General features: G+C 41.1%; 1 protein-coding gene across 1 annotated transcript in view; it reads right to left on the bottom strand.

The window, feature by feature from the left end:
- Nucleotides 1–10,774: 10,774 nt before the first annotated feature.
- The window catches only part of MRPS5 (mitochondrial ribosomal protein S5), an 85,443-nt gene continuing 79,320 nt past the window's right edge, over nucleotides 10,775–16,897 (bottom strand). The window contains exons 10-11 of the mRNA XM_018558819.1: nucleotides 13,981–14,117; nucleotides 10,775–11,079 (exon numbers count right to left, since the gene is read on the bottom strand). Coding sequence (XP_018414321.1) covers nucleotides 10,855–11,079; nucleotides 13,981–14,117 — 362 coding nt within the window. The 3' untranslated portion in view covers nucleotides 10,775–10,854. The remainder of the gene's footprint in view (nucleotides 11,080–13,980; nucleotides 14,118–16,897) is intronic.

The following is a 16,897-nucleotide window of genomic DNA, read 5'->3' as shown; positions in this document are numbered from 1 at the left end:
GAGTGGTGGCTACTTCACAACACACACAGGGACCATGGGTAACAAAAGTAGGCAACCCTCCAGAAGGAAGGACAGTGTCAGCACCAAGTCAGAGATGATTTGAAGATCTACAACCAAGTGATGTACAAATAAGATACATTTCTGTTAATAGTTAGGTAATAGGTATTGAATGCATATTTAAGATTTACTTCTCAGTGTAGCAGTGTAGGCAGGGACATCCCGGGGCCGGGTGTCACTCAGAGCGGTCATCGCGCATGCGCAGCCATCTTTGTGATACCTGCCGGCAGCCATCTTCGTGATGGACACCGGCAGAGAGAGGAGGGAACGTTAACCCGGCGGGATAAGGTATGCCGCCAGGTCCCCTCCTCTTTCCTGCAACTGTTGGACTCTCGGTCCATGACCGTGTGCCTGGATAATGAAGCAACATCCACCAATCCCATATCATTTCCATATCACTGTGAGTACATCATGGATCAGTGCAGGCTGTGTAAGTTAATACAGTAGTGTGAAAAAGAAAATACACCCTCTTTGAAGTCTTTGGTTTTAAGTATCAGGAAAAAAATTAAAGCATCTGGTCCTTAGCAGGTCTTAAACTTAGGTAAACACAACCTCAGATATTACACTGTATCCTTATTTATTTTACAAACATAAAGTCAAAAGGGAGAAGCCATGTGTGAAAAACTAAGAACACCTTATGATTCAATAGCTTATAAGACCACCTTTAGCAGCAATATCTTGAAGTTATCGTTTTCTGTCTGACTTTATCAGTCGTTCACATCCTTGTGGAGGAATTTTGGTCCACTCTTCTTTAACCCCTTCATGACTGAGCTAGTTTTTAGTTTCTGTTCCTAAATGACTGACACACTTTTTACATTTTTGCTGTGTGATTCTTCTACAGCAGCAAGTTTTGATTATTATTATTTTTAGAATTTTTTTAATAATAATTATAGTATACAAATATATTTACATATAAAAGTTTTATTTTCCTAATTTTTTGTACACTTTTTTTTTTTTTTTACACTTTGTAAAAAAAATAAGTGTAAAAAAAAAAAATTTTTTTTTGTCAGTTTATATCAAGCAATCACTATGACTGCTTAATAAATTAACTTTTTAAAATTTTTAGTTATTATCAGGCTGCTCCAAGCTTAGGAACAGCTAATAATAACTTTAGAGACTGATCCTGACAGCATGTCAGAATCAGATCTCACTAAAGGTCTTTGATCGTTCCTAGACGATCAAAACTGATACATTTCACTCAAGAGATACATTTTGTATCTAGTGGTTGAAATGTATCATTTAACATCGGGCCAGGCTCTCCAGCTGTCAAAACGAATAGCAGAGAGGTGAGTCACTGCTACCTCTCTGCTATCTTCAGCTGTCAGATACGGGATCGCTATTTAGCGAACCCGTATCTGAATGTAAAGGCTTCATTCTTTCATTAATGAAAGAAAGAAGCTTTTAAAAAAGCTTAACTATTTCATTAATGAATGTCTCAATAGTGAGGCATTAATTAATGACTGGAACTGCTGAGAATCAGCAGTTACCAGCATTACAGAGGCTAATATAACTCGGCACGTACAGTGTACGTGGCCAGTCATATAGCCACTTTGTGACGGGACGTACACTGTACGTCTCCCGTCACGAAGGGGTTAAAATGTTCAGTTAATTGAGGATTGCCGGCATCTGTTTATACACAGCTCTCTTATGGTCTTGTCACAGCATTTCAATCAGGTTGAGGTCTGGACTTTGACTGGGCCATTGCAACACCATGATTCTTTTCTTTTTCAGCCAGTCTATTGTAGATTTGCTGGCGTTCTTGGGATCATTGTGCTGTTGCATGACCCATTTTCAGCCAAGCTTTAGCTGTCGGACAGATGGCCTCATATTTGACTCTAGAATAGTTTGGTATACAGAAGAGTTCATGGTCAGCTCAATCACTGCAACGTGCCCAGGTCCTGTGGCTGCAAAACAAGCTCAAATTATCACCTCTCCACCACCATGCTTGAAAGTTGGTATGAGGTGTGTGTGTCCATATTCTGTTTGGTTTTAGCCAAACTTGGCACTGTGCATTATGGCCAAACATCTCCACTTTGGTCTCGTCTGTCCAAAGGACATTGTTCCAGAAGTCATGTGTTTCAGATGCAACTTTGCAAACCTAATCTGTGCTGCCATGTTCTTTTTTTATAGAGAAGAGGCTTTCTCCTGGCAGCTCTTCCAAACAAACCATACGTGTTCAGTCTTTCTCTAATTGTACTATCATGACGTTTAATATTTAACATGCTAACTGAGGCATGTAGAGTCTGAGATGTAACCCTTGGGTTTTTTGCAAGTTCTCTGAGTATTGCACGGTCTGACCTTCAGGAGAATTTGCATGGATGTCCACTCCTGGGAAGATTGGCAACTGTCTTGAATGTTTTCCACTTATGAATAATATTCCACACTGTAGAATATTGTTCCAAACAATTCCGCTTGTTTGGAAGTGGCCTTATAACCCTTCCCAGATTGATGGGCAGTGACAATTGCTTCTATAAGATCATTGCTAATGTCTTGCCTCCTTGGCATTGTGTTAACACACACCTGCATGCTCCAAACCAGCAAACTGATGAGACTTAAAGGAGAACTATGGGGTCAGGGCTTTTCCCCATAGTTCTCCTTAGGGTAACGGGAGGACGCTAGTTTGTGTCCTCCCGTTCCCCTAAGGAGAACTATGGGGAAAAGCCCTGACCCCATAGTTCTCCTTAGGGTAACGGGAGGACGCTAGTTTGTGTCCTCCCGTTCCCCTAAGGAGAACTATGGGGAAAAGCCCTGACCCCATAGTTCTCCTTAGGGTAACGGGAGGACGCTAGTTTGTGTCCTCCCGTTCCCCTAAGGAGAACTATGGGGAAAAGCCCTGACCCCATAGTTCTCCTTAGGGTAACGGGAGGACGCTAGTTTGTGTCCTCCCGTTCCCCTAAGGAGAACTATGGGGAAAAGCCCTGACCCCATAGTTCTCCTTTAAGGTGGCCATACGCCTTACAACCATTGCACGACTTTCGTTGTGCGATGGTTGTAAGGGGATTAAAATTGCGTACGATCTGCCCATCATGGACAGGCAGATCGTACTTGCGATCATTGCAAGTCCTCCCCTCTGAGGGGAGGGCTTGCAGATGATTCCAATGGTGAGCTGGCAGTGTGCCCTTGCGCTTCTTGGGCCGTGCGGCTTTCGTCTTGAAAATCATACGATTTTTGGCGGGTTTTCTAGCGTGCTCATTATACGAAAATCGTGCGACCGTACAGTAAAGTCGCACGCTGCCCATCAGACTTACGATTATGATCCCGCGATTATCGTATGATAAATCGGCAGGTGTATGGGCACCTTCAGTTGAAACTTGCTGATGACCAATTAGCCAAGCGCATTTGATTAGCAGCACCTGGCTGCTACTTAGCCTCTTAATTCCTATGGAAGCCGGGAGGATGTACTTAGTTTTTCACACATAACTTCTCTATTTTGGCTTTATATCTGTAAAATAAACAATGACACGGTGTAATATGTCATGTGCTGTTTTTCATCTGTGGTTGTATTTACCTAAATTTTAAGACCTGTTAAGGACCAGATGATTTTTATTATGTCCTGATACTTAAAAACCAGAGAATTCAAAGAGGGTGCACTTTCTTTTTCACACGACTGCATGTGCTGCTGTGCTGACCTGTGCTGTATGTACAGTATGTTAGAACCTGTGTTCAATTTAATCCTGAAGAAAAAAGTATGCAGTAGGCTTGTCTACAAGGTTTGACTGAAACAAGCATTAACAGTGCTATCACACATAATACTATTTTTCATTCATGCTATTGCAGTCTAAGGTAAATTAATTGGATATGCTGAAAACAGGTGTATTCTATCAGTCAAGGATGTGGCCAAAATATATATGTAGGAAGGAGTGAGAGTTTTATAAAAATTCTGTACCCAGGGCTTAAAAAATTCCTGTTGAGCTGCTATCATATCTGTCATTAAATTACATATAAAGCCAAAACAGGTCCCAAAATGTTAACGCCAAGCATACTATGAAAGGTTTTTTTTTGCAGTTTGTTCCATATTTTAACTTACTGTTCCGCAGACACCACAGTAAAAGTAAACCTTTCCACAATTAGGTCAAGTTCCCCCTTCAACATTACTTTCTGTCCTAGTGACAATGGTCACAGGACAAATAGTGAGGGCAAGTTATACTTTATAAATATACAATTAATGTAAAAGAATGCTGTGTAGGTGAAACAATACTTGACAAATATCTTTACCAAGGACTAAACTATGTTCTTTAATACATATGCAAGTAGAAAACTCAATGTTGTAGTAAGAACAAGTAGGCAGAGTTGCTGATTTAATCAAAATGCCTTCCAGCTATGTCGTAGAGGTCCACCATTAATCATAGTTACAAGCAGAGCTCAGTGCTTCCCTCCTGAGTTTTGCTCCAAGTACTGCAAAGCAGATGTCATGATAGCCAATAAGTATTCATTTTTCATCCGCATTACACCGTTAGCACATAGCATCCAGAAACTTTAATTTATGGCCGTGGAAACATTTTTTCCAGACTCATTAACTTTTATAATGCAACAATATTCATTTCTGCATTGAAAGTGCAGCAGAAGCAATTTAGAAGCCACAATTGTTCATCAGTAGTCTATAATTTAAAAGATGTGGTTTTTAATTTACAACTTTTGATTCGATTCGGGAAGGGTGTGCAGCCTTCTGTTAACAAAGAAAATGATAACCTTGGGTTTTTCTTTTGCAAACAAATTCAGAAAATGAGATACATAGCAATATAAATTAATGGCAGCATGTTTATTGCAACTGGAATTTGATGATAGCAAACAATAGCCATGCTATGGTAAGAGGCAAAAAATAATAGAAGTTTTGTGCTCACTGTAAAATCCTTTCTTGGAGCCCATGAAGAGACACAGAAAGGCTTAAACCTTGCTGCTGCCTACAGAAAATTGGACATTGGCACACAAAAAAACTGTAGATGAGTCCATGGTATAACCCCTCCTCCTACCAGCAGTCCCATATAGCAAAGAAGTACCAACAGCATGATCATGAACACTGAAAGGCATCCAGGTCTAACAGGTCTTTGAATGCCCCCTTTTGGCTTTAGGAGTGTTGGAATAAAACCCTGAAATCTTTCCGCAATAGGGACTGGGGCCATGCCCCTTGGTTCAAAAGTTGGGAGATGGCTCGATGGAAGATTGGCAAGCAGCTGAAGAGATACAAGGAGGTTTCATGTTAAAGAACGAAACTCAGATTTGTAGCCCTGAGACATTACCTCTTGCACCAAAGCATTGGGGAGGCAAGACATCCAGGGGGCTGCAAAGATCATCGATATCCCCCACACTCTGTAATGTGGGAGCGTTCCTTCATGCCAAGGAGGGCTTGCTGGTGGATTTGGCTGTCTTGGACTGCCAGACATTGTGGCTGAATGGGTAACCACCCATGTGGACGCTGAGAAGGAGCTGAAATTAAAGAGATGCCTTTTAGCAGGCATAGCTGGAAATGACTAAGCAGTTTGTTCCTTAGGCTGCTTGTGCTGGGCAAAAATATGTTTGCCCCCAGTAGCATCCTTGATATTATCCAGTGCCAGTATGAAGAGAAGTTGTTCCTCGAAAGCCATGTGGATCAACTGATTCCTGCGAGAGAGTTCCCATGATGCAGTCCAGCACTTTAGCCAAAGTGCTATGGACATATGTAATGATAAGAGATTAATACATGAAATAAGCCAGGAAGCTTAGGCTATCACAGCTATAGTTCAATGCCACAAACATTTGTTCCAGGTGCTCAATGATCTGAGGGCCAATGGCAGCAGTGGTTAGATCCCTTTAAAGGGATTTTAACCAATCAATAATGGTCTGAAAAATCAAAATTACAAAATAGCAAAATGCACGACTATTTGATAAGATTTTTGTACATAGATGTTTTTTTAAAGTCCATTAAGGAACACATGATTGTAGTAATTCTTGGACATATGGGATGTCTAAAAGCAGGCTTGATGGGGAAAGAGTGACCAAATATGGAAAAGGCCATGGAAATTACACCACAGATTAACCTGGTGCTCCAGATCAGGACAGATTATGCTGGAAGGGAATCTGGTACAATGAACCTCATCTAGCAATGTGGCTGACAACCAATTGCTCACCTTATGGAAAAAGCAGGTGGAACAATAACTACCTGAAGAGAAAAAAAAAACAACTTAGAACAGCGCCTAAAGTGGCCCACAAAAAAAAGTTTTTAGAGATGTTACATAATAGTGGAGTCATCTCTAAAAAAGATATTATGAGAGCCCTCTGAGCAGTAAATCAAAATGAACATAGAAAAAAGGATAGCAATCCAAAATCCTTTAAAAGTGAGGGTGATGCAGAACACCTATATAAGGGGATAGGAAGGGATGAGGATACCTAGTAACACCAATTGGTAAACAAGACAACAGGAGTAGAAGGAAGATAAGGAATCCCTCCAATTTACACCCAAAGTTTTTTTTATGATGTGACTGCCATGGTAGAACCTGAGTATTAAAAATATGATTCTAAAAACCAATAAACCTGGTCCTGTAAAGGGCAGAATCCTCTGTAGAGGAGTTAGGGTTAGAAACCCACCTATGAGCTCCAAGAATAAGTGCAAAAAAGGAAATATTTTCCAATAATTAGGTCCTACAAAGGTCTCTGGACTTACAATATCACTCTAAGGGGTATAGTACAGTCGGATAATACAGAGTTCTGTTTTTTGACCCTGCAAAAAGGTACAGGGCTATTATTAATACATGCTTCATTGAGAGGAGGAAAGAAGTGCATTCAGGTGAAAGATTCTCACTTTTAAAATGAGCAACATCTAAATCAGTGATCTGAAACTTGTCTGTTTTTTAGAATCAGACTGAAGGAGTAAGTGAGGGGATATATCCAATGGGAGATTGCTTCCTTGATGAGAAGAGGGAGAGTCCAAACTCACTTGAGTATACATGTAAGTATAGAGGTATATATAGTTACATAGTATTTGAGGTTGAATAAAGACATTAGTCCATCAAGTCCAACCTATTAGGATCTCATTCTAGGAGTACCTGTACCCCTGTATATTACGGTCCCTTAAGAAATCGTCCAAAAGTTTATTGAACAATTCCACATTATTTGCTGAAATCACGGCCTGTGGCAGTGAGTTCCAGACCCTAACTGATCTTACTGTGAAGAACCCCCTTCGCCCCTTGTGCTGGAATTTTTTTCCCACCAATTTTAGGTATATCTCAGTCTATTTACGGGAGATGAGCTACCTATTTGTTATATTCACTTAATGATTTATTTATTTATACACCTCAATACTTACATGTATACTCAAGCGAGTTTTGTATTTACTAGGGATGTTCATATACCAAGTACCGTACTCCGTACAAGTACAGATACTTTTCCAGCTCAGAGACTATACTAGAGCTCCTGGGATTTGTACATCCCCATTTTAATGCATTATTTTTTTTAAATAAATATATGTAAGTGATGTACCGATACCATTTTTGCAAGTACAAGTACTGATACTCGTCCAAGTACTTACAAGTACGAGTACTGATACATTTTTGTTTATTGTCATGTGGCATTTTTTCAAAAACAATACAGACTAATGATTTCAGGACCGTGGTGGAGAGCCAGAGCTAGGTCCCAGCTGCAACCCTGGTTGTTCTTGTGAAAATGCCAAGTATCGGCACTGGTATCTGGACATCCCTAGTATTTACAATATACTGTATATATTTATTCTTGTGCACTGTTTTACACCCTGCACAGTTAAGAGGAGGATTGCTCTTTAGTGTGATTGAATTATAACACTAGACTTAAATTTGTACTGGTGGTTTGGAGACTATGACATGTATAGATGGGATTAGAAGTTTCCTTATGTTCTATTGACTTACTTACACCGGCTGGTTTAGAGTTAACCAGTCAATCATTGAGCAGTTCTTCCTGCATCTGTGTAGGATGGAGTTTCTGAACACATTTAACTGAGGTACTGGTTTGTATTTGTAAACGCTATGAATAAGCCTATGGGTGAAACGCGTAAGTGGTTTTATATTGTCGGGGGTTTGCGGTGCTGGTGTTTATCGTTATATATACTGTTATATTGGATTTGCTGTGGATTTCAATAAAAGCCTGAAGCATTGGAACTCTTTGGAGGGGCGGTCTGTTTGTATACCACTATATTTCAAGGTGAAAACGCAGAAGACAGTTGCCTATCTTCCCAGGAGCGGATGATCCAACAAATTCCCCCCAATGTCAGACCGTGCAATGCTCAGAAAAAAACAAAAAAAAAACAAGGTGTTACATCTCAGACTCTACAGCCCTCAGTTAGCATGTTAAACTTCATGACAATTACAATTAGAAAAAGACTGAACAAGTATGGTAAGTTTGGAAGGCTTGCCAGGAGAAAGCCTCTATACAAAGAACATGGCAGCACAGCTTAGGTTTGTAAAGTTTCATCAGAACAAACCACAAGACCTCTGGCACAATGTCCTTTGGACAGATGAGACCAAAGTGGAGATGTTTGGCCATATGGCACAGTTCCATTTTTATCAAAAACCAAAACACAGCATATAGGCACAACCACCTCATACCAACTCTCAAGCACGGTGGTGGAGGGGTGATGATTTGGGCTTGTTTTGCAGCCACAGGACCTGGGCACATTGCAGTCATGGAGCTGACCATGAACTCTTCTGTATACCAAAGTATTCTAGAGTCAAATATGAGGCCATCTGTCTGACAGTTAAAGCTCGGCTGAAATTGGGTCATGCAACAGCACAATGATCTCAAGAACACCAGCAAATCTACAACAGACTGAATGAAAATTAAAAGAATCATGGTGTTGCAATGGCCCAGTGAAAGTCCAGACCTCAACCTGATTGAAATGCTGTGGCGGGACCTTAAAGGAGAACTATGACTTAAGGGCAAATAAAAATACCCCTTACCTTGATTGTAGTAGCATCGTTCTGTTTTTCTAAATTCGCAGCACATCACAGATAAAAAGCCCGCCCACGGCTTTTTTTTCAAATGGTATAATTGCTGTGGCCGCGCTTCCTCTCATCGTGCACAGCTGTGTTTTGACAGCTCGTGCACGCAGGCTCCTTCCCCTCTCTCTCTCTCTCTGCATGCCCTGTGTGACGCTGACATCCTCAATTCACTGGGGATCGCTGATGAGAGAGGGGAAGGAGCCCTCTCTCTCTCTTCAAAATTTACTACAAATCGTAAAGTCCATATAAGGTAAATTATGTCACTGGAGATCCCTGCTGATCGGATCCGCTGATCGGATCCGATCAGCGGATCCGATCAGCAGGGATCTCCAGTGACATAATTTACCTTATATGGACTTTACGATTTGTAGTAAATTTTGAAGAGAGAGAGAGGGCTCCTTCCCCTCTCTCATCAACGATCCCCAGTGAATTGAGGAGGTCAGCGTCACACAGGGCATGCAGAGAGAGAGAGAGAGGGGAAGGAGCCCTCTCTCTCTCTTCAAAATTTACTACAAATCGTAAAGTCCATATAAGGTAAATTATGTCACTGGAGATCCCTGCTGATCGGATCCGCTGATCGGATCCGGTCAGCAGGGATCTCCAGTGACATCATTTACCATATATGGACTTTCCGATTTGTATTAAATGCTGAAAAGAGAGAGAGCTCCTCCCCCTCTGTCATCAGCGATCCACGATCTGTCAGCAGAGAGAAAAAGAGAGAGTGGGGAAGGAGCTGGCACACGGGGACGTGCAGGTAAGGAGAGAGCTGCTGCGCATGTCCATATATTCGTGGACGCGCAGCAGCTCTCAAGAATCACTGTCAATCATCAGTGGGGAGGATCATGTCAGATATGACGGGATGTCTTCTCATTGCGGCGCTTAGCCCCGTCCACCACCTAAAATAAGGTTTTTACAGCCTTCCTGTGCATTTTGGCTAATTACAGTAAATTACATTATTTACTTATTTAGCCTAAGGAATTTATTCATAAAAAAAAGATAGAACCCCATAGTTCTCCTTTAAGAGAGCTGTGTATAAACCAATGTCCACAAACCTCAATGAACTGAACCAACGTTGTAAAGATGTGTGGTCCAAAATTCCACCACAACAATGTGAAAGACTGATAAAGTCATACAGAAAATGATTACTTCAAGTTATCGCTGCTAAAGGTGTTTCTATAAGCTATTGAATCATAAGGTGTACTTAGTTTTTCATCCATGGCTTCTCCCTTTTGGCTTTATCTTTGTAAAATAAATAATGACACGATGTAAAATGTCATGTGTTCCTGTTCATTTGAGGTTGGGTTTACCTAAGTTTATGACCTGCTAAGGACAGATAGTTTTAATTATGTCCTGATACTTAAAACCAACGAAATCCAAGAGGGTGCACTTTCTTTTTCACACAACTGTATAGTTGAGATGGTGATGCATCAGTGTTGCCAAGCATGTATCCGTGTCCCACATTTTAAGTAAATTATGCAATGGAGAATTGTAAAAATTTGCAATTAATATACACTATAACCAAATTATACAAAAAAGATATCACGTACAAATGAACAAGCTCTTTATTTTTCCGTGCTTACCTTCATTGGACTACATCCTAAGCACTTTACACATTATTATATTTAAAGTAATGACATGTGCCTTACAATTCTTCAACAAGACTAATACAGAGGTAGAACACTTTGATAAAAAGTGAACTTAATGGTGGCAACATTATAATGTTTCACCAATGTGTCCTATTGTAATCGGAGCTACACATGAAAGAATCAGCTCCAGATAATCACATAGACAAAGAACGGATAACAGCCACTGGATAGTTGTATCCCCTCTAGACTGTTAGATCGATTTTAGAGCTTCACCAAATTGTCCTTTTCACATTGGCCCAGACAGAGCGCTTTATTCCCTGGGTCACCTTAACATCATCCCAGTCGAGTGGTGTGTCAACTATTTCCCCTTCAGGTTCGGGAACTGTTGAAAGAGGTCCATGAGGTGTAGCCACAATTCTAGGAAGGGGACCACATTCGTCTCTAAACTCCACAACATGTAGACCTTTTCTGCTGGCTAGTTCTTGATGCGTTTCCTGTTTCAAGAAGCAAATGATTGTTTTATGAGAAGCCTTATTCTTGTGCAAGAAAAAAACATTCATCGAAAACACCTTAAAAAGGAGAATGCATTTATCTAGTGCAACCAATCCTATACCATTTTGTATCCTATAAAATGAACAAAAAGTATCTGTTATGCATGGCCAATTATCCACAATAGAAAACCATAGAACAAAGTAACAAAGCTGCTCAATAGTGGAGACTGAGTTTATCTGTAGGACTGCATAAGTAGAACTATGATCTCCCATTAATAAAAATATTTGCTGCAGCTTCTCTTAAGTAGGCTATACACTGTGCAATGAACCGGCCAAAATTCACATAGTGGGTGCTGCTGTCAACACCCTTTTACCTGGCATCCCTCGATCAGCTGATCGAAGAAGCAGGTTGTAAAATTCTCGGCCGAACAGGGTTTGGGTATTCTCACAGCGGCCACCAGCCACTGTCAGAATACAATGCAAAACAGCAGGGGATTCTTCCATCCATGCTCGGAGCGTTTATGGCGGAATCTGTTAAAATGTCTTTGTTCAGCCCACAGGTTGAACAAAGAAAATTTAGCCATGTACTGTATACCAAGCTTTGTTCACCCTTCAAAAATATCTGTTGAGTTTGCCAGTGAAGTCTACCTTATGCAGCTTCCTGTGGTGGTGTATCTGTGTCCAGGGACAATCATGTGGTCGCTGTCAGTCTGTCATTATTAACTTGAACAGGCAGAGTAGCCACATCTGTAGGGACCCACCTGAGATTCCTGCCCAAGAATCCGCAGGTTCTTGCCACAGGAATCCCCAGACATAGCCTATGCCCTGTGTGAATGGGGCCTTACAGCTAATACTCAAAACAAACACTTTTAAAAGGCCCCCATAAAGTGGACTTGTCACTAGATATTTGCTATCACATAGGGGGATTCTTAGCCCCCTTTGTAATAGCATAAAGTTAAGTGTAAAGCGTCATCTATTCAATTTTTGGTATGATAGTTTTTTGTGATTTTGTGGGTACGCGCAATTTTAAGGCTTGACATGTTTGGTGTCTATTTACCCGACGTGACCCCGTCTTTTATATTTTGCTAAACAATTGGGTAATAATAAAAGTTTCATAACTTAGAGAAAAAAATGTTTTCACAATTTCGGTACTTATTTCTATAAGTAGTAGCTGTTCCCTGAAAATGGTATAAAATTATTTTCAGGACAGCGTTGCATGACTGAATAAATGTCAGGCGGTGAAATTACAGCTCTGAATACAGAAAAATGGTCTGGAAAGGAAGGGGGTTTAACGGTCTTCAAGTGGTTAAAGTCAAAAGGATTTTAAGCTATTTCAAATGCTGATGAAATCACTTACAATGGATGTTGCTCCTTAAAAGAGAACTATGAGGTGAGTGAAAATCACTCAGCCTCATAGTTCGAGCCGACGTGTGACAATGAAACTGTCACATGTCGGCTCTATAGATCGGGAAGTGAGCGAACACATACCGTCGCTCACTCACTTCTCGATCCTGTCCCTGCAGAGAGCCGTGACTGTCACTCACAACTCTCTGCAGGGATTCTCCGCTCTCCTGTACGATCCTCCATCTTCAAGCGATGACTGGCGGAACGGACGGGAGAGGGGGCAGGCACAGCTGGCTCTGCCTCTATATAGGCAGAGCCAGCTGTCAATCACACAGCTAGGTGGATCATGACAGTAATGTCCCGGCTGCGGCAGTCTCAGTATACCGCAAGCTGTAGCTCGCGGTATACTGAACTTTGGGTCACGAGAGGATGCTAGTTTGTGTCCTCCCGTGACCCTGGGGAGAACTATGGGGAAAAGCACTGACCCCATAGTTCTCCTTTAATGTTTAAACGCTTTAGTTTCCTGCAGAATCAGCTGCTCCCCTGATCACTGGCTCTGATATCCGGTTTTAGAATGCCTCCTTTCTCAAGCAGAGTTCTATGCAGTCACCCTTGTGCGTGCTGATAAGTTATTCCCCTCCCCCCGGCCCCTCTCCTCCCATCTAGTAGATGAACAGTTGCTGGAGTCTGCACTGTCATTTGGGATCTAATACTGGACAGGAAGTTCAGGGAAGCTGAGCTGAGAGACTAAGACCCCGTTCACATTGAGAGATTTATCGCGCGGTAATTCCCGCGATATCGCGGCAAATTACCGCGCGATATCGCGCTCCAATGCAATCCAATGGGGCAAAGGGTCCTGCTGTCGCGGGTCGTGTGTCGCTACAGCAGGACCCTTTTTGGAGCGGATTTAGCCGCGATTCAAGCTTGCTCAATGCAAGCTTGAACGTGGCAAATCTCGCGATGTCGCGCAATATGCAAATCGCGCGACAAACGCGCGATTTGCATATCGTGCAGTGGGAACGGGGCCTTAGAAGCAGCTGCTCACAAACATGATGATTGTTAATGATTGGGCAAAATGTAAAGCAATGCTTTGCTGGGAAATGTATATTTCTTTGATCTGGACTCATTATTAAAAAACAGTTTGAGCAACAATCGCTATCACTTATCTCTGTTTAAACCAGAATTCAAGATGTTCACTGAATGTACTAGAACAATAGTTCAAAAATGTTAACTGGCTACGGATAGAATCACAATCTCTGAATGGTGCCCCGCAGGCACTAATACTAGTACAGTAGCAGAAGAAGCTTAACGTTGCAGTTCTGTTATTCTCTGTGAATGTATACTTCTGCTCTACTTGTATATTTCAGTATAATGTAAAACAAAAATAACACTTTCTTGATTGAAAAAAACAAACAAACAGTTTGAGAGTGTAATACTACTTTAAATAAAGCTTCTGCTGTAAGAAGACAAGGTGTTTTACAATGATTTTACCGACTCCAAGATTGGTATTATGGTGCTTAATGGGTATTTCAAAGTAAAAGGCATGATTATGTGACATACCTGCTTGGTCAGACCCTGGAAGAGTGCATTTGTAATGTTAAGCAGATTGTGAGAACCTGACAACCTGGCATACATGTCCTTGATGCCAATCAGTTTGCAGATAGTGATGATTGCTCTATGGCAATGAAGACCATAACCTATAAAAACATACACAAACGTGATGCTAAGTCATATGTGTTAAAAGAGGTATGTGATGGCAAAATTTTACAGGTAGAGACATGAATAAGTAACTTTAAAATTGTAAGATGATCCTAGGAAAAAGAGATCATTCACTATGAATGTGATAAACGCCCCAAAACACAAATTGTTAAACATCTTAATATTCAAACTGTTTATTTCAGAGTGTGTCTGAAGTGCAGCATATATACGGCATCTCCAAACTTTTGGCCACAGTGAGGAAAAGTTAGAACACCTGTCATGTTTTTACCGCTATCAGGGGCTCAGTTAGGCGGACCATACACTATTTAATCGGATTGTAAAATCTGCTTTAGTTCTACCATCAACTATGTAGAGCAAGCCTGTCTGATTAGATACAAACTGGATGAATTATTTAGCTTTGCCCTCGTATTACATCATTTTGGTAAATCTAGATTGTGAGATTGTATATAGAGCATGATTTTTAGAGAGTTTTCTCCTTGCTTCCTGTCTTGTCTTGCGTTGTGTTAACCAGAGGTGAGGGTAAATCATCAACATCAATACACAATTAAAATATCTTAAAACATTAGAGGAAGGTTAGTACCCTCATCAGCTTTTGTTGCCACTTCTCTTGCAGATTGCAGATTTTTCCTCACATTCCGTTTAATACAACCATTATCCCCATTACAGAGAGTAAAGAAAAATCTCTTCAAGGAGCCTCAGAGCGGTGAAAGCCAAACACGGGTTTCAAAACCTTAAAGGAGAACTATGAGCCGAGTGAAAATCACTCAGCCTCATAGTTCTAGTCGACCTGCAGGGATTCCCCCCTCCCCTGTCCGATCCTCCAGCGCTGACTGGCGGAACAGACGGGGGAGGGGCGGGTACAGCTGGCTCTGCCTCTAGTTAGGCAGAGCCAGCTGTCAATCCCGCAGCTGGGTGGATCTCGACAGTAAAGTCGGGATCAGTCCCGGCTGCGGCGTCTCAGTATACCGCGAGCTGTAGCTCGTGGTATACTGAGCTTTGGGTGACGGGAGGACGCTAATTTGTGCCCTCCCGTTACCCTTAGGAGAACTATGGGGAAAAGCCCTAACCCCATAGTTCTCCTTTAATCTCCCTATCCAAAACACCCCAAAAAACAAAAAAATTTGGGTTAATTTAGAAAAGTTTTACCTGAGGAAGTTTGTATTGCACTAGTGCCCCTAGATGGCACTGACGAATATAGGAATGTCCTATACTCGTCAGTGCCATCTTGGGGCGCTAATGCCATGCGAACAGCATCCCCAATGTACTCCTTTAGTTGAAATCACGCTTAAATACTGACTAGCAACCATATAATAATAATATTAACTAGTTTTGTTTTACGGGGTGCTAACATTTAATTGGCTGCTTTTGGCACTGTTTTCTATAAATGAAGCTCAGTGTAATCAATACCCCCACATCCTTAGTAGAAAACAAATCTGAAATATAGAGTCTGCTTATAAGAACGAGGCTTATCGCACCAAAAACAGTCATTTCAACAGCGTTGATGTCTGTGATTTACTTGGATGTTTTGTGGCTTTCCATTGTAATGATATGTTATTATGATGAAAAAGAAAGCAAAACACAACGCAGTCCCGGAGCATCCTGCAGTTCACTTACAGCATTTAAAACCTTCACTGAAACTGTAATAGGCAACACTGGTCAGTGCTAGGTAAAATTATTCCCTGCCCCTTGCTTTTTCACAGTGGCAGCACAAATAAACCTACAGATTTTATGTCTAGAAGAGGAATGTTGGCTCTAAATTATAGTTCAAGAACACAGAGTTCCCAACAGCCCACCAGAAAAAAAACAATAAATAAATAAATAAAACCTACAGGAACAATTTCAAAGAAAGGAAACTGGAGTCCACTGAGCTAAATTAAACATTTCAGCCATCTAGTAAATTAAAGTGTGATGAATAGCCTTTTAAAGCTCATTCGGATGAAAATGTGTACTGGAGTTTGTTCTCCATGCTGCAGCAAGGAAATCAATATATTCTTCACCGAGTAAAAATTACTTGTGGTTCATCTACTTTGTTTTTTTCAATTATAGTTTAGAAGAAAAAGAAGAATATTAGTGCAGGATACCATGCCCTTCTGTAATAGAATTTTTCCTGTTAGAATTGCTTTACAGGCCAGTTCTCCCCATCCGCAAGATTAGCGTTTTACTCTATTCATGTATTGTGATCAACATAAGAATTATCCCGATTATCCCTTTAAATCTGAACTCTCCTCCTTCCCACCACCAACCCCAAATAATCACTAAGTTAGTTTGGAAAAAATCAATGTCCCACATCAACTTTTTTCTCGAGGCACCCCAGCCTAAAATGTAAAAAAATGTCAATTTAAAAAAAAGAGACTTGTGGTGCCTCCAAAATCCATGCCAGTCTCTAATCCCAGATAGGGGTCTGCTATGGATTTTAAGGAGGGACCCCATGGAAAAAAACCCCTTCAGATCAGGAGCACCTTCTTCCCCAACACATGACCACGCCTGCACTTGAATTAAATCTCCCTAAAATGGGCAAAAATCAATCCTCTGTTATGTGCATGGGACTAGCAATTAGATGTTAGACCTCAGCACTATCCCATGGGAGGAATCCACATGGCCCCCCATACCTAGAAACACCAGGTATTGTTGCTGGCTACGAAGGAGGAAGAAAGTGGCAGAAAGGGAACTGACAAGGTGAATATCAGTGAAGGGTCCTTTGCAAAGACATTGTCACTTTGCCCTGAATAGGCAATGTGACAGTGTCTCTTCAAGAGTG

Source organism: Nanorana parkeri, unplaced genomic scaffold, assembly GCF_000935625.1.
Source record: "Nanorana parkeri isolate BGI_ZX_2015 unplaced genomic scaffold, ASM93562v1 scaffold361, whole genome shotgun sequence".
NCBI lineage: Eukaryota > Metazoa > Chordata > Amphibia > Anura > Dicroglossidae > Nanorana > Nanorana parkeri.
This window is presented reverse-complemented; position numbering and strand designations above follow the sequence as displayed.